This window comes from Drosophila yakuba, chromosome 2R (genome assembly GCF_016746365.2).
Source record: "Drosophila yakuba strain Tai18E2 chromosome 2R, Prin_Dyak_Tai18E2_2.1, whole genome shotgun sequence".
NCBI classification, from domain to species: Eukaryota; Metazoa; Arthropoda; class Insecta; order Diptera; family Drosophilidae; genus Drosophila; species Drosophila yakuba.
In genome coordinates this window covers 6,390,687-6,409,720 of record NC_052528.2, presented here as the reverse complement: position 1 = coordinate 6,409,720, position 19,034 = coordinate 6,390,687, and the positions used below count along the sequence as shown (strand labels likewise).

The following is a 19,034-nucleotide window of genomic DNA, read 5'->3' as shown; positions in this document are numbered from 1 at the left end:
AATAAGAGAAATGTGTGTAAGAAAGTGAATTATTAAGGGAGCTTTCGGGACCATTTTATAAATTTAGCTCTCGTTCGGTGATGCATCATACAATTTGACAGGAGATGAAACGCTCAACACATTAATACAGCTTAGGAATTGAAATAGGATGTACTCTGCCTAAGACAGCACTTTTTTTATATGTTCTAAGTATTAAATACATGGTAGTAAATACTATTCTGAAATATTTTCAAATTTTCTAGCACTGGACAATTCTTTCAGCATTAAATACACTTCAGACCCTTTATTAAGCCAGTAATTTCAAACGCATTCCCCTTTGCACTTCAATTTTGTAGTAAATGAATTGTAGATTAAAGGAATGTCAACATTCTTTGGGGCTTGTATTTCATATCGCGGGACGGGAAGGGAGTGCCACGGATGGGATGGGCATGTTCAAATTGAGTAACTTCATCAACTTTCTCTTTCCATCAAAAGCAACTAAGGACGAGCTCGCACAGCGGGAACTCTAACCACTCGAAAGGGCCCACTCACACACACACATCCACACTTTTTACATGGCTTATTTAGCATAATTACAGTCCATTACCTGGTCACGCTGTCCCACTCGGCAGTTTCCTGCCCCCCGCCTCGTCCTCGAGGGTTAGGCAAATTGCCGGCAGGCAGGGTTTCGGCCAGAGGTTCCATATGTTGTCAACTGGAAGTGGCATGCTGACCAAAATGGCCAGCCGACTCCACCAAACCCTCCACCAGCGCCCCTGGGCGCATTTTTTTACGTTGGGAAAATGTAAATTTAATGAGAGAGTCGCAGCATTGCAACGAAGAAATATTTAGCAAACATTATTTACATCAAAGTGCGGCAGCAGCTGCCACAAACAGCCAATGGAGAGTGAGGAGGCAATGGGATGGTTGCAAGCAAAACGCAGAGAGCGGAATTCAATATAGAGGTGTGCGAAATTAATCACGAACAGAAGAATTATCACGAACAGAAGAATTATGAAATGTGTGTCATTAAATTTTTGCTTATTTATTAATTCGTTTTTCCGTGTCCAAACAGCCCTTCGATTGCGCACAATAACGCAATTGGCAGCCTGATATTTGCTCAAAGTCAACTGCGGTCAGTTGGTCAATCAAAGGGTCAAATGCTCACATCACTGGCCATTGTTTCAGTCAGAATGTTGAAACGGGTAAAATTGGGAAGGCAAAACCAAAAGCAAAAGCTGGTCTAGCGTTTGACATTGGCTATGCTTTTTAGCCAGTTTAATTAAAATGCAAGTAGGCAATTTATATACACTTCGGGTGCCGCGCAGGACCAAAATAGAAAGGAAAACAAAGGGGGAAAATCGGTAGGGAAGGAGCGGAAAAACAGGGCAAACGAGGAAAAAGAGGGGGACAACTGTGTGTGGCCATTAGGCCGGGTCTTTTTGATTTATGTTTTTACACGCTTAAATGAACTGTGGCTCCAGAGTTCTCTGCTCTCGGCTCTCGCCACTCGACCAATCCTCCCCATGGAAAATTTTTGCACATGAATGAGTTAAACTTTGCAAAGCGAATGAAAAACATAAAATAAAAATGGAAAGCTTGTTTAAAAGCAGAAAATATTTTTGCGCCAAAGATGGAAGCGATTAATGATTCGTTTGCCATCCAATTTGCCCAATAATCCCATCGAATTGACCAGAAGAGAGGTTTAAAAGGGTTATGGTCGTTTTTAAAATAAAATCTTATAACACATATTGCTTTAAAATTGCAGTTCAGACTATTGTGTTAACAGAATAAACTCGATAAATTCATACAAATTTCCAGAACGTTTCTATTTCTAAGATCTACGACACCTGAATCGTTCAATCCGAAACGTTTAATCCAAAAAGCATAAACATTTCACTTAAAACATTCAAACTTTTTTTAAATTTGAAGGCTACGGTTGTCTTCAGAAATAATGCAGACATTACCCATTTTAAATAGCCAAGCCATCCAAACGAAGTGAAATAGACGATTATTTATTCGACATTTTTGTGTTCTGTTTTTCTTTTCTTTTCACCCTCAGCACGCAACTGCTGCCTGACCTCTGACCTCCACCCACCCAAATCGAATAGAAATCGATCGATTCAGGGGAGAAACGCAGCGAAACGAGCCAAAATGCATTGTCAAACTATCGAATTCTTAAATTGCAACTGACAATCAAGTCACGTGCAGCACACTGAACTAAGGCACGGAGAACACAAAAGAAGTGGTTGGTGGTGCATTTAGAAATGGGATTTTAGGGGATGTATTGACCTCCGAATAAAATTTTAGGAAGGGAATCATTTTTGCTTAATAAAGATATTAAAGATCATTTAAAAATATTTAAACATTTTAATGAAGAATTCTTTAATTTGCTATCATTTTTAATAATTTTTTACGCAGGCCATTCTGCTATTAATTATAATACGTAATTACAAATTATAGTACAGAAATTAAGGGAAAAGTATGCGTGTGTTAGCTTTTTCGAGAAAGTAATGAAATTTGTATTTACCTCATCAACTTTGTTGATTTCGGGGCATTCAAAATAGGTTCGCTTGACCAAAAAGCAAACAAACAAACACGACACGAAGCCAACAGAGCGCAAAACACTTCCAAGGGCAGCGAAGCCACTTTCATTTTGCGGCTGAGTAAAGTTTCCAATTTGCACTGAGATATTTAAACTCTAATTAAAATGCAGAAACGCCGGTCCAGGAAATAGGGGAAGCCAGCAGGCTGCACTCATTCTTATTTAGATAAACAACTTTAACTCAATTTGCAGCAGCTGCCCCGAAAAAATATTTACACAGGTCTAATTGAATTTTCAATTAAGACACGCTGCAAATGCCTGGCGAAAACTTAGGAAAAGGACGAAAAAAATCCCGAGAAAATGAAAACGAATCCCGAAGCTAGCCAAATGAGGCATACAACAAATATTAAGGATACGCCGTGTGCAACCGCAAAAGTGCCGAAAGAGAGAGAAAAAAGAAGCGAGAAGGTAAAACCAGTAAAGAAAATCCATTAGTCAAAATGTGCAAATATGAAAGCAAGGATCTCCGCTTGCACAGGTACCTATTTGAGCCTAGGCGTAAATGAAACCAACGACATGCAAATAAACAAGTTCCCTACACATACTCCTGCCGAAAAAATATGTAGTATCCAAAAAATAGCCAAACAAAAAAGAATATGGGTGTAGAAAAATGAAAGCCCGACGAAGCAAAATGCGCCATCAACAGTCAGATTTGCATGTTGCTGTTGGAGGGGCTTTCGTTGGGGAGGGGGTCCCAGTAGGGGGCGGTGGTGCACAGGCGGAGAGGCTTGAAGTGGAGTGGTGCGGCGGTGTTTCAGTGGTGCTGCTTAACATTTTCTAGCTAAAGGGAGAAAATTGCATAACGTGGTTAAGATAAAAAAGGAAAATGCCACTTTTTTTGTCTCTTATTTGGCGAGGAAACGGTGGAACGAAGGAGAATAATAAGATATTGTCCTTGATGCGACTATAAAAATATAATGTCGTTCGTACGCATATTTTTATATCTATAATATTTTTTCCATCCAAGCTAATACTTGCACACTCCAATAAAAATTAAAATAATAGAATTTATATAAATACAATATTTAAAATAAAAATTAGTATATCCTTACTAGCTTAGCTATAAAGTAGCTGGAAATGCAGCATCCTTTCAGCACACACACACGGGCTAGCCATAGAAGTTTACAAGTGCGAAATTGCATTTCATGAAAGTGTCCTTGGCTTTACTATGAGAACACACATTGGTTCTTTTTCTACGTTCGTATTTTGTTTGTTGTTGTTTAACTTTTTGTTGGAGGTGATTCACTCTTTTTTCTGTGCAGCCTTAGTCGCCGCCAACGCTTTTTAAATTCACTTATTCAAATTTCTTTTAGGCGACCACACACACACAGACAGAGATGCCCACAAGCACGGTCGCAGGAAGAGGCACATGCATTGTTTGGTCGTGTCACGTGCATAACGAATTTGTTACCGAAATCTGTTTTTGATTTAGTGAACAGCTTGCACTTTTTCAGCGCTCCTTCCTTGCCAGCGTTTTTTGGGCTCTGCCATTTTTTGTGTTGATTTGAGAACTTGAAATAAATTGAATTTGTCAGAATTCAGCCTGGAGGAGGCCCAAAAAGGTGGGCTAGACCTTAGATTGGTTTTAAATACTTTGTAACAATATTTTATTACCTATATTATTTATCTATAACATACAATCTGGATGGATGTATATAATTTAAATGTCTAAGCTTTGTATAATATTAATTACAGAAATTAGATAGATAAAAGAGGGCTAGATAAATATATATTTTTGATCAGGATTACTTCAATTTGGCTAAAATCTTTGTAAGTATCAAATGAAATATATATATTTCCTGTGAATAAAATAAGTTTTAATAAAGCCACTTTTAAGTCTACAGATAAATATATAATTTTAAGCTTTAAATTAACAATTAATTTTATTGAAGTGTAGTGATAATTCCTTTTAAGCCGGATCTGTGAAGGAAAACCTTGAAAAAATCTCTCTTACTAATGGCTTGTCCAAAACTGCTTAACTCGTAATCAAAAGCTTTTGGACGAAAACTTTTTTCGCTTATATCAAATCAGCATTTCTCGGTGGTCTGATTAATGTGCTTGTGTCCAGAAATCAATCAATTCGTCGAACAAAGTTTGCCCACTCGTTTGCTTAGATTTTTATTGCCTGCTCCGACGATCTGCGCCTTTAATTTCTGCCTTCTTCTCCCATTTTGCGCAGAGTGGAGTGTAAATGCGGCACGAGTGGACCTAATTAACACGTCCATACATCAATCATCTGGCCAGCGAAGGAAGAAGAGTTCAGCGATGCGGATTATTGTGCGTAAATTACTCAGCTGGTCCGGCAATTTGTGCGATGGGTGGCGGTGATGGGTGGAAAAGGGGGTGGACACGTGACCTTTGCCCCGGGCTTAAAGCTCGCTTTAAGTTTTTTGCCAACGTCATTGTCGTGGTCTGTCATGTTAAGTTTCCTTCTGGCTTGAAAACTTGTTCCCATGCTAAACTGTCAGTTTGCATTTTGTTGCACGCAGAATTGGATGGTTTCAGGGGGTGGGGGGAGGCGCTTTCAAAGGGGGCGTCTAAATGGTAGGGGCGTGGCAGCGTGATGGGGTCAGCCCGAAGCTGCTGCTGCGTCGCTTATAAATGACATGACATCAAAGCGTAACAAGCGGCACTAAATCTAAACGATGCACGCACACATATACAGCGCTTCAGAAGGATACACTTAAATTGAGAACCTTTTTTACATTTTAACTTAAATATTATATTTATTAGAAAGGAAACAGTAAGGGCCTTTTTTGCACAAGAATTTTAAAAATGTCTTATTTTCATTGTTTGTAGAAACTTATGTTAAAATATGTATTATTATCAGTAGTATCAGTAAAGCTTCCAAACATAAAATTAGTCTAGGACAACATTTTTTTTTAAATTCTAGCAATTTAAAAATTTGGATTTGCGTACTGATATTTTCCAAGTGCAGACTTTCACACGAGCACAGGCGCACACTCGCAGACGGACAGCTGTCGAGCTGTTAAGTCTCCGGCGGACAGAAAGGATGAGTCCGCCGGGCTTATGGGCAAAAGGGGGTGTGGTCGAGCGAAGGTTTTGTGCGGCTGCTTTGGGTTTCGGCTTTGGTGGCTTGTTGTGTTTTTTTTCTGTCTTAAATTGGCGCGAAAAATTAACAAAATTGAAATCAAATTTTTCTCTCCCCCCAGGGAGTTTAATATTTTTTGTTACAGAAAAATACAATAATAATTTTATTAATTTAATATTAAGTAAAAAATTAATACTTAACACAGTTCACATCAAAAATCTTAATTTTAATTCTCATTTGTCCGCAAAAATAAATGAAGAAACAAAAACAACGAGGAACGCTTTTTGTCAGGTAAAAATTGATAATTTAACGCCATAAAATCAATAATAATATTTCTGCCAATAACCTTTTGCAAGCCAAACACAAATAATTCGTGTTTATATTTATTTTAGCATAAATTTAATGGGAAGCACTTGAACCAAAATATACCTTAAATTATGGCTTTTTCGTATAAAGTGTCAGGCTCCTCTGTATCGTTTTCATCAGAGAGCTGCGCAAACAAACGTTGACCAGCATGACTGGAATTTTGGTTTGGAAAATTCTTTTGCAGCGAACAGAATGTTTGAAAACAAAAAGTGTAATAAAATGTGTTGGGAAAAAAGAGAAAACAAAACCATTCTATGACCTGGTCGAGTCAGACAGCAATGGTTTGTGTTGAAGAGAAAATCAAATATTGTAAAATAATGAAAGTATTTTCGAATCTGTACAAGTTGGTTTTTTGTATTCAATTGTTAGTTAAACCCTTTCAGAAGGCTTTTTTCGACATTGTATTGCCTTTCAAAGGGTTACATTTATCATTTTATTATATGTACATGCATAGTTTGCAAAACAAGAGCCATGCCTTTTTCGGAAAAAAAAGGTTACTTTACATTGCCATTTTTTGGGAACAAATATATACTTTAACTAAATAAAATCAAATCTTGAAAAAGAGTACTTCTTGAAGAAAATTATAAACGATGTTGACTGCAGTAATTTTGCTTCCGCATTCCTTCAAGTGAAAGTTTTAACGCGCAGTTCCGGTTCAAGTTGTGAATTATAACACCATTGTGGGACAGATATATATAAGGATGAAGTATGCATTCTTGGGGCTGCAAACTTTTTCAACTGGGCAAAAAGTTGAGGCCGTGTTGAACCAAAGTAGTTTAGCCATGGGATTTTTGAAGTTCATGTAGCCAGGAAATGTTTACATATGCGCATAAAGATGCAGCTACATATTCCCACTTTTATTTTTTAACATTTCGTGGGCTAAACTTTTTCGACTTCTATGGAAGATACCCAAGTGTCGGAGGCCAGAATACAACTTTGTTTCATTTGTTATGCTCGTAAATTGTGGACTCTGAGGCCAAGAAAATCTCATTTGCGCTAAGTAGGCAGTTGACATTGCAGGAAAGCATATCTAGTAGGATATGTGTAAAAACAAAAATAAAGCTGTAGTCAACTCGACTTTCAAATACCTGTTACTTAGCTAGTGGGAGTGCAAGAAAGAAGATTTTAAATTTCATTGCCATAACGAAAGAAATAGGCGAGAAAAATAATGAAATAAGAATAATCAAAACTTTTTTTAATAGAGTTTTAGCACACAGTCATCTTCAAAGTTTACTACACACCTTAACACTGACCTAAAAACTGAATCTACTAGAGATGTTTCAACCATTCGGCCATTTAAGGCGTCTACTCTTAGTCCAGTATCTTTAGAAGCCAATCGGTCGCATTGGAAACCACCATAAATATTCCTGATATCTCGACGATCGTACGGAGAGATGGACAGACATGCCCAAGTCGGCTCGTTTAAAAAGTAATTTTTGATGAATTGCGTGGCAGTTTTCGCACTTAGAAATGTATTAATTTTATTTAATTTGTTTCTTAGCCTTGGTTAAGTTCATGGCTACATTTTAATAAGCAATTCCAATAGTTAATGAAATATGTATTCATAAATTCAATAAATATGCCGTGACTATCTCAAAATTGGTGTCAATTAATCGGTGGAATTAAATGAAAGCGGCGTAATGTGTTCATTTGGTAAATTTACTTTGACAGAAATAATTAGTAAACCTTTTCATGCATGCTGGTCACAAATGTATAAAAATGAGTGTCATTTCAAAAAAAATTTAAGTGGAAAGACAACGTTGAAAATGGCGCAATATTTTAGTATATGCCTACTAATAGCTATAGTGGGTAGTGCTCACGGATTTACGAGTAAGCCTTTAAAAACAAATACTCAGCGCATTGGATTATTCTTTTTTGTAAATATATAAACAGAATACGGTCGTGATTGCCGGGACATTTCCTGTGCTCCTGGTCAGCAGTGCATTATATCCAGAGAGCCCTGTACAGGCTCAAATCAACTTGAAAACGCTCAATGCGGGAAGTATCCGACTTGTGTAAAGAAGGAGCAATACTCCTCTACTTCAGGTTCGTTTATTAATTCTACCAAATACAACAAGTATCTTTATCATAGCGATGATCAAATAATTAATGTTATTTACATGTAATTATGTTCTATATTTTCTTGAAGGTGAATCCTTGAAGCGTGGGAAACGTCAGGCTAACCAGCAAGGATATGGAATGGGTGGCAGTGGAATGGGCCGGCCCAATGGAATGAATAGCGGCGGAAACGGTGGAAATGGAATGGGTGGTCAGTATGGAAACGGAATGGGTGGACAAAACGGAAATGGAATGGGTGCTCAGTATGGAAGCGGAATGGGTGGACAGAATGGAAATGGAATGGGTGGCAATGGAATGCGCGGGAACGGAATGGGACCAGGTGGAATGGGTGGTCAAGGCGGTAACGGCAATGGAATGGGACAAGGAGGAATGGGTGGTAACGGAATGGGCATGGGTGGTATGGGCGGAAATGGAATGGGTGGCAGGGGAGGATATGGAAACGGTATGGGTGGAAATGGCATGGGTCCAGGTGGAATGGGCGGTAACGGAATGGGTGGTAATAGAATGGGTCCAGGAGGAATGGGTGGTAATGGAATGGGGGGGCAGGGTGGCTATAACGGTAGGGGCGGACAAAACGGAATGGGTGGACCAAATGGAATGGGAGGTGGTCCAAACGGAATGGGTGGACCACCTGGTGGTCCTAACGGAATGGGTGGACCACCTGGTGGTCCAAACGGAATGGGATCGGGCAATAACAATTGGGGGAATGGAAATAATGGCAATGGTAGCAACCGATATAGAGGCAATAACTCTAATCAGAACTACAGCACTACTGCTGCTACAACAACGGATGGCGGCTGGTAACCATAAACATGAAACGAAGAAAATGGGAAATACATTTCCATGATACACTTTTATTCACTTATATTATATTATATTCCTTCTTTTATGTAATAAATTGAGTTACACACTTAACGAAATTTTAATTTTGTAATTGTACATATGTATGTGTTAATTGAATTCTCATTACATTATCACATAAAACATTTAAATTGGCATTTTTCAGATTCCGTCGTAATTAGCTTTAAAAACAAAACAATTTTTGAATGAATAATAGGCTTGCTTCGTTTCACCCTTAAACGCTTTAAATATTCATTGATTCCAATTTGTAGATAATTTGTGCGAAAATATTAAAATATTCATGCGTGCTTGAAAGATAATTATGTATTAAACATGAAAAAGGAGTGACGAAGCTGGGGTTAAATTTCCACAGCTGCGGTAATTTAAGTAAACAAGTCACGCCAATCCTATAGGAAGGGGGCGCAGCTGCCTTTCTAATAGATTGCCTTATCCTTTAATTGATTACGAATAAAAACAAACAAAGAAAGACACAAAGTTGTACAGAAAAACAGGACCAAAGGACATTTTTCCGGTTCTTATCCTGACTACGTGCTCGCTCTTTGCCTGCGTGCATTTCCATATTTGTTTAGGCGAAGTAGGAAAAAAGGGTGACCTGCGTGGCCCTGACCTCCAGTTCGTGACACAACCATTTTGAGTCCTGACCCACTCCAAAGTCCTTTCAGTTTTTTGTTTGACCAGGTGCACAAAAAAAATCAACAAATTTAAAACTACATAAATCTTTATTAGCTTTTCCAGCTAGTTTGGTGGAAAAAAGAGAAAAGTTGAGAGGCAATCAATTAAACAATGTCACTTGCTGGCCACATTTGCAACACTATATTTACATGACAGAGACAGGGAGAAAAGAAAACTAAAGGAAAAGGGAAAGAATTGTGAAAAATTCAGCTCCTAATGATGATACGCCCTATCTAAAAAAATTCCTGACCACTTTCTTTATGGCTTTTAACCCGTTGAAGTTCTTTAAACCGTTGTTACAAAACCAGTTTCGACAGTATTATAATTTTTTAAGTAAGGCAATTAAGGTATTTTTATGATACTACTTAACTAATTACATAATTTAGAAACTAAATATTATTATTATATAGCTGTCATAATAAAGAAAGTTGTAGGAATGTTCCTAAAGGTTGAAATCTTATAAGCCTAATTCAGTTTAAAGCTTAAGAAGTCAGGCCATCCATTAATTCAATAAACCGCAGCAAAAGTGGTTTTAAACAGCTATCAGCTACGATGATTGATGTATCAATAAAGTGGCTACCAGAACCGCTTCTTACAGTATATACCCCATTCATTAAACCATCTAAGCTGCTTTGTTGTCTCCTCTCGAAAATCCATTGGCATTCAATTTTCAAGGCTACTGCCATGGGTTAACGTTGGCCATCGCCAGGCAATCCATTTATCCCTCGGCCGAGGATGTGCTCGGTGTTCAGTGCTTGGTGCTCTGGGTGCCAGCGCTGGGCCATTTTATAATTTATCAAAATGAAAATTGATGCCCCAGCGAAGCAAGTGCAGCTCAATCCCCATTTTCCACGAAAGAACCCCATCCCTCTGGGATTTTCTTGCGTGCTGCACTTGCAACGTGAGATGACGGAATGAGGATTGTGTACGGAATGAAGAAGGGAGCGCAGCGGAGATGCCGCATGCCTCACGAAATGCCACCGCAAATAGCGAAAATGTTTTCGCAAATATTTAGCCGAACTTTTTTAGCGACACGCGTTCAGGTCGTTCCAGACATGGAAACTGGGCAGCTGCTTTAAGGCAGTTCTTGCCCTCACTTTTGGACCAGTTTCAGTGTTTTTTTAATGCCCTATAGCAGTGTGAGTTTAATAGTTTTTTTAAGAAGGGAAATATTATATATGAGAAATAACTACGACTCATCTTAAGATAACTGCTTTAATTACAACTTAAACGGACCACTTCCCTGAACCGTAATCATAAGTAAAACAATAGCCTGTGTCCACAACATTTAAACATTTATAATAAGAATATATTCGGTAAATTGTTCTAAAAACTCAAAGAAATATATCGTTGTAAATTGGTAAGGGAATCTTGTCGCTTATATAGCTTCATTCGACGTTCGTCTTGCAAAATATATATGTTTGTATATATCTTTTTTCTTGCCCAGTAGCATTTATGTCAGTTAAGTTGTTGGCCAGTTCGTGACTGCTGGCGGCCTTTATTTGCGCTTGCATTTTCATTTGTGAGTGTAAATAGCATTAAAAATAATTTTCCGGCTTAAAAACGCTCCACACGAACGGAACAGTCAGAAGTGGCAAGGAAGGGAAGCGGAGAAAGTGGTATAAAGGAGGAATGATAGGGAATAAAGGCAGGGAGGAGAGCTGACAGCCAGACGGGCTTATGCACTTAATGAAATGTACACGGCAATTGTTACGGAGACCAAGCCGGAGACGGAGATGCCAGAAAGAACCGGACTCGACTCCGGAGAAGATGGAAAAACGGACGGAGACAAAGATGCTGCGACCATCAATTGGAGCCAACTTAAATTTCACTTCGGCCATCACTTCTGGCCAAATGGCAAGTTCGCATTAAATGGCTTCACGGGGTTAAGGATGCTGCCAACGGGTTAAGCCATCCATGTTGTTTGTCCAATTTAAGTGTTTTTCGGTTTAAATGCACTTAAAAGCCTTGAGTTAAGGATCAACAATTAAATGTCTTGCAAATGGAAAGCTTCGCTGAAGGTGGGAAAATAATGGGCGCTTTTCTTAATGGCCAGTGCATTTAATAAAATTGTCAATATTGAAATAAGTTCTCAAATGCTACGAAACAATTGTACAATTATAGTTTACATATTGACAAAGGCATGCTTAACCTGTCGTCTTATGACCCACAGTCTCCTTATGAAATACTTGACCTTAACGTTTAATTTGTATTTACAATTTCAACATTACCTAACTTCTTTTCCTTTACTCATTTTCTTCTCCGAAAGTATTCGCAAATAAATCTAATTGAAATCTATTCAATGATAACATGGCCCCTATAAATATTCATGACACTTCACACAACCACCATCCGGTTTTGTGTTGTCCTTTCATTTGCGAAACGATTAGACCAAAGCTTAATAATAATAAAACTGAACTGCTACGGCATTTAATGGCTAAATTAAACATTTTGCATAATTATTTCTAGTGCTTTTGCACTTGTAATATTCGAGGAATTATCTTAAAGACCAGAAATCAGTTTTCTTCACAACTAGAATGACCAGAGGATAAAATCAGAATAAAAGCAATTGGCCGGAAGGAAAACTCTTCGGCTGCCTGGACTGTCAAAAGGAATTTTCAATCACGAAGCAAAATGCCAAAATAAGTTATTGGACAAACTTGTATCTGGATTTGGCCAAATGGTGATTACCGTCAGGGCATTGTGTAATTAAATATTCCTTACACCAGTGAACCTTCGGTGGCAAAGTAATAATAGATGGAGCAACTGAAGGTTAGAGGGCTAATCATATCGGCATCCTAGCAATTAGCCTTCCCAATGATATTTGGAATTTTCCTGAAATTTTCTAATCAGCTTAGACAGGGCACAATTAGGACTGGAATGACCGAAAATTATTAGAGACACTTTTTGTGATGAAGTAATTACAAAACCTTATCCTGTAGTTTGCAAAGAGAAATTCTGAGAAAAGTTCTTATTTTTTAAATATGTTTTCTTTTATAATAGAAAGAAAATAAGGAAGAACGCTATATCCGACTATCATAAATCATTTACTCGGCTAGAGGAAGTGCGAACAAGAAATTGATAAATATATGGTATATATCGATGGAAATTGGGAGAAGAAATAAAAAAAACTTTTAAAAATGTCAAATGTCTGGTTTAGAGTGGGCGTGTCAACATCAGGAAATTAACTTGCGCTGCGTCTTTTTCTGAAAACGGCATTCCAATCTAGCTTTTTTAGTTTCTGGTATTATGCGGACAGACGAACATGGACAGATCGACACGACTATTGATACTGATTAATAATGCATACCTTTTATAGGATCAGAAAAAGTTCCTTCTAATTTTAATAATTTTTAACTAGCTACTAACTAGATATAGTATAATAACGGGTATAAAAAGACGTTCATACGGACGGAGAGACGCACAAACCGACGAACGGTGTTATATGATTGGAAACGCTTCCATCTACCAGTTACACACTTTTCAACCAATCTACTATACCCTTTTACTTTACTTACAAGTAACGGGTGTAGATACATTCTGTTAACTTGAAATTTAAATATTTATAAAGCTCACAATAGTTTTAATCCCAAATCATTTTCTGTGTACAAGATTGTTCAAATAAACTTTAAAATTTTGAAGACCTCTACGTGGTGTAAATGATGGAATGATTTAGCGGGTCTCTTTCTTAGAAGTTCCACCACGCTTATCGGGGTTGGATTTACATATACGAGCAGGAGCCGACTTTTCGGTCGATGTTTTTCGTGAAGTCTCGTTGTCCTGTAGGGTATTTCTTTGAAACGGTATGACAGAAGGGTATGGGACCCGAGGCTCGCGGCTTGGTTCATCGTCGACGACCGATGGCAGGCGATGCAAGTGAGTTAAAGAGGCCAATTCCTCGGGCTCTTGTTTGCTGAAGAGCTCGGCCTTCAGTTTTTGGTAGCAATGATGGTTGGGGGAGAAACCTGGCTCGGGCTCAGAATGATCTGATAACCTTTCATCGGATTGACTGACAGAATATGAGGATTTGGTTTTTGTCAAGTTGCTCCCTTCGCCGTCGATTGTTTGATTACTTTCACTGCATGCCTCACAAGACTCCCCTACTCTTTCGCAGTGAATACTACTCTCCGCACTGGTCAAATCGGCAAACTCCTCGGCTATAAGACGTCGAGCCAGTGGCACCGAATAGAACTCCTTGTAGTGCAATTTACGACGCCTCTCAAACTCCATCCTTCGCACTTTTTCCTCCACAGATTCGGGATAGTCTTCGTCCGCCGAGGATTCCTCCGAGTCTCCGTCGATGCCAAATGCCGGCATTTCTGACTTTGAAGTCAGTCGCAGCTTTTCGATCAGGGCAGTTGTATCCAATTCTTTTGGCAAATCGTCCTCAAAGACGAAAGGGGTCTTCGGTTCGTCGATGATCATGTGGCCGTAGTCCTTTCCAACTGGGTGGAACGTGGCCAGTATGTTGACCTCATCGAATTTGGCCGCCTTGAGGCTAAATTGCGCACTATTGTTCCCCGACTTTAGGATGCCCCTCACTTGGTCCCCGTCCATTCTTGTTTGTAAGTAGGTGTAGTTTTGATCTTCGAAAGGGCTAGAACTAATTGCCGGACTAAAATATATTGGTGTAAGCGTGTGTGTCCTATATGGCTTGTAATATTTAACTGACAAGATACATTGTTTTGTTAGTAAAGCTTAATGTCGAGGGCTCCTTTTCTAGGAATATTATTGTAGGAATTTATCAAACACAGATTTAAATATTATATATACTATCTGAATATGGGTTGCCATATATTTAGTTTGAACCAGTTCGAGTTTGTTGCTAGGAAAGCACGCCTGGTTCGAATTGCTCATTACTTTTTTTATATTCTCTTTTAAATGCATTCTCTTGCATTTACATTTACATTTTACATTTGCTGTTTAAGTCCTGCTTGGTAGGGCTTCTTGCTCAATGTTTTCCTAGCATTATTCTCTGGTGAAATTAACCACACATGTTTATTAATTAGAAATGAATTCCATGTCTCCGCATCCAGCACTAAGCAACCCCTAATCTCCGCTGATACCAAATCTCCGATCGGACTGTGGACGTATTCACTTTCAAAATATCAAGTGGTTGCTGCAATCCCAACGTAATCCCTGTTGCCATTGGTACTGTTGTTTTTGTGTTGAGGACGTCAAGAACTCTATGTATCTGTGTGTGGATGAATGTACTCGGTACTCCAAACTCGATACTGCATACTCCGCGGAAGCAGTTTCCAATCGCAGCCATCGAAACCACAAAGTAAACTCATTTTGACGTGTTCAAAAGGGGGTTTGCCTGCTCGGTGGATGGAGCGAATGGGAATTTTGTTAAGCGGAGTCAGAGCAAGGCTTCATTATTGATGCGCCATAGTGGAGTTTTTGTTATTGATGTAAACATATTCATCACAAACATGTTACCTCCGATACGGAAGAAAACGTGGGAAATGGGAAAGTGGGGGCGGTAAATCAAGTGATGATAAGAGGCGTGGGGCAACCAATGCAGTTGTGGCAGTTGCAGTTGGCTCTGTGGCAGCTGCCACTTCAAAACACTTCACTGCACACCGTTTTTCCCGCTTTCCCCGGCTTTTCCAAAGGGAAAAGTGAGGGATTGCCGCATATGAAGAGGGGCTAGAGGTCACGGAGCACCGTATTGGGAATTGATTGCAGCACATTATTTCACAATTTTGCCAGCAAATAAACAAGCCTTTGCAGTAGTACGTTCAGATACGAGCCCAGGCACTGTGAGAAAAAGTGGGTAAACATATAAGAGGCTTTAAACTATAAGCTACATTAATATATATTTTAGGTAAGCGTTTTTTATTTGGAAAGGAAATATAGTCCGCTTCCGTATATTTGGTGTTATTTGAAATAGAGATTATATAATTAAAAATGTACCGATCATTAACTGCATGATCACCTAGTTTTCGCGCTGTGTAGATCCCCTGATACGCTTCCACGCATATGACGAGCGGATGCTTATAAGCTCAGTGGATGCGACAAAACAGCAGTATAAAAGTGACGATGACGAGGAGATGTCCTCATTGCTCTCCTCCACTTGTTTCTCCACGCGATGATGACGTTCCGATGTTGTGCACTGTTGCGAGGTGGAGACGATGATGATCATCAACATCACGGTGATGGAGATATAGGCGATGCCGGCAAACAGTCAACAACTGTTTTCCAGCTGCAGTTTTCCTGCCATGTTTGATTGCCTCTCTGCCGGAGACGAAATGCGATGTTGATGCGGCTAGGAAATTTTTCCTTCGATTTACGAAATTGCAGTTGGCCCGATTGCATTTCTTATGTGCATCAATCGCAACAATGTGCAGTGCCAGCAGGATGTGAGCATTGCGTATCCGCAACTGTGTATCTGTGTTTGAATGTCTGCGTATCTGGGTATCTGAGTATCTCAGTATCCGCATCCGAAGCTGTGTCTGTGCAAATTCTACGTGCAACGCGCCCCATACATATGCGCATAAGTAACAGCTGTGAGGTGAGAAAATCGAACGGGGCCGAGAAGCCTTCCTTGCTTCCTCATATCAACAGGATTTTATGGCAAAATCATAAATTTTCCTCGACTCTCTCGGCTCTTGTCTTCCGCTATGCAATGCAACATCCGTTTCCGCAAGACGTTGCATCGAAACACCCCACACATTTGGCACACAGTGGACTATAAAGAGTCAAGCCGTCTTTCGCCCTTTTTTTTTTTTAACTTTAACTGTACAGTCATTCGTGGAACTACAGGGGACTTAATATATAGAGATATTTGCATTAGCAAATGGATTATTTTATTTAAAGTTTTTTATAGCGATTAAATGCGTGAAAAATATTTATCTTTAAGTTCTTACTACTTTTAAACTTTCTCACATATTTTTGAGTTACCAGCCATTAATAATTATCTTTTACTCTCAGTTCTTTTGGAAGATACCACTTAATCCCTTGTCGCATTCTCACATCCCGAAAGATGACACGATCCTTTACCCGTCCATCGATGAGATCTACCACTGTGTTCCAATTGGAAGCGCAAACGGTTATGCATATTTATTAAAAACTGTCTGCTGCGATTAAAAGCCAATCAGACCAATTGCAAATTCCTTTTATTGGCCTACCACACCTCCCTCTTCATTCATTTCGGTCTTTATCTCCCAACACCCCCCCTCAACAGGCAGTACTTTATAAATATTTAAAATTTAATTTTTGCATTTCCACACACAGCCCAGTGCCTATCTCTTTTTCTCCCACTCAGTGTGCGATTGAATGTTGGTTTTGCAGTTCGGGTCTTTGGACCTGTACAATTGTGGCATGTAAGGTATGCACAACTTGTGAAAATAACAAGTTGCGAAACATTTAATTTCTTAAATGTAGCTTAGCCTACGGACGATAAATTATTTACATTTACACTAGGGAGTAAATTCTTTTAAATAGTGATTCTACGAAATTCCATATTGACCCTTACTAAATAACCGAAAACTACAAACTAAGACAGCCTAGAAAAGTGCATAGTGGGGAAATATATAGTCGTTATAGTAGTGTACATATCATTTTTGCAGAAAGATTAAAATGAGTATTCCCTCTACCCCTTTTCCGATCCAACTTACTGCCTTTGCCTGCGTTGCAATCGAAGCGTGAAACGTTCCAAAAGGCAAACACGTTGAGCGCAAATGTACCGCGATTCCCTTTTGAGCCACCCACTGCTCGCCCCTACTGCATCACCTACTGCACCACCCTCCAAAGGACTCGCATCCAAAACCAAACCAATACCTGGATCACCTGCAATCCGGTTGTGTTTGCCTGCCTGCGAGTGTGTGTGTGTGAGCTGGCAGTTAGCTAGAGCTTGACAGCTTGGCAAACAGTTAAATAAAGTTGGCATCTCTATACCAAAATCCTCCCCTAGCCCACCCCTTTCCCCTTTGAGTGTGTTAGCCTGATTATTATACTCTACACATTGCAGAGAGTGTTTTCCATTTGGCTATCAAGTTTGTTTGGAATTCAATTTGACTTCAACTGAGAGGGGCCAAGTCTACGTTGACGCAAATGGGCAATGTCTCCCAACTCAAAATATAAATAAACTTTAAAAAAGTGCTTTAATTAAAAGATAAACGTTTTTAGTTTTTTTTCTGGTTTTACCTTATGATATAGGTAATTGAAATACAAGGTATTTGTGAGAAAAAAGCAAACTTTTTATTTCCTTTCTCGTGTACGTAGTGGACTTAGTATCTCCCATGTGCTAATTTGATTTGGTTTTGACAACATTGATAAGTTTACTTAATACATGGTTACCATGTCAAGTTAAGCTGAAATTCAATTAAAATGGTGTAAACAACATCACGGGAACCAACCGCATTTGATGAGCTAATGATCAATGAACTATATTGCAAAAAGTAAATTAATTAGCTTCAGCCAAAAAAGTTTAATTGACGTTATCTTTAAACAGTGTAAAAAGTTGGTATTGGCGTCAGCGAATAAAATAACTCTGAATTCATATTAATTTTATTTTGTAATATTTTTACACACATTCTACAAGATCTCCTTTGGAACTGCACAACCAAGCTAATTATCAGCCACTTCTCGGTACTATTACAATTTCATGACAATGACACAATGGGGCAGCTAATGAATATGAATTACACGAGTTTCATTCCTTTGGCCCGTTGGCCCCTTTCCCTGAATTTGTTTGTCCAAGGAGCAAACATGAAGGCAGCGACAAGAGCAGCAACAAACAAAGACACAAACAAACAACAAGCCGAACAAGACAACTGCAAACAAACACTGAGCTGATTGTGCGACAAACAAAGAGGTGGATAGTCGCCCAGAAAGAGACGGTCAGAGACTTACCCACTTATGTGAGGCAGCAAAACTTATGCGACAAAGTTTCACCTACCCACCAAAGTCTGCTGTCCTTTTACATAAACTTCATGGTAGTTTCTGCGAGCTACTCTACTGTCTTTTAACCCGCCTCACACACTTTCGCGTTTTGTTCTCGAACCGAAGCGAACTTCATGGCGCACAACTCACATAAATTACACGCGCACAAGCAGAAGTCACCAAATGTCAAATGCAGTAAAGGCAAAAAAATTGAACCAAAAATACGCACCAACAAAAAATAAAACCAAAATTGAAGGCAAGCTGCAGATGCAAGGGAATATGCACACTGCACTTTAAGAAATTTACTTCAGTATAAGTGGATACACGAAAAGATCAATAAATTACATATAAACAACAGTTTAAAATACAACTTTGCGGAATTAAAAGTATGTATGTATTTTAAAAGGTATGCAGGTCAAAAAGGGTTTATTTTTTACAGCGATAACACTTAATTATATACCCTAATATAGCTAAGAGTACCTAAGAAACCAAAATTATACTCTAATCTTTGAGCTAGTTCCTATTTAATTT

At 38.9% G+C, this 19,034-nt stretch overlaps 2 protein-coding genes across 2 annotated transcripts; one reads left to right on the top strand and one right to left on the bottom strand.

The window, feature by feature from the left end:
• The first annotated feature begins 7,759 nt into the window (after window positions 1-7,759).
• On the top strand, window positions 7,760-9,001 carry LOC6529477 (glycine-rich cell wall structural protein 1.0). Its single transcript, XM_002090443.3, has 3 exons — window positions 7,760-7,832; window positions 7,896-8,048; window positions 8,152-9,001. Exons 1-3 carry the CDS (start codon window positions 7,769-7,771, stop codon window positions 8,883-8,885), a joined length of 951 nt encoding a protein of 316 aa, XP_002090479.1. The 5' UTR covers window positions 7,760-7,768; the 3' UTR covers window positions 8,886-9,001.
• A 4,175-nt stretch (window positions 9,002-13,176) lies between these two features.
• Window positions 13,177-14,314, bottom strand: LOC6529475 (protein phosphatase inhibitor 2). The gene has a single exon (XM_002090441.4). The coding sequence runs from the start codon at window positions 14,169-14,171 to the stop codon at window positions 13,287-13,289; it is 885 nt and encodes a 294-aa protein (XP_002090477.1). The 5' UTR covers window positions 14,172-14,314; the 3' UTR covers window positions 13,177-13,286.
• Between the last annotated feature and the right edge of the window lie 4,720 nt (window positions 14,315-19,034).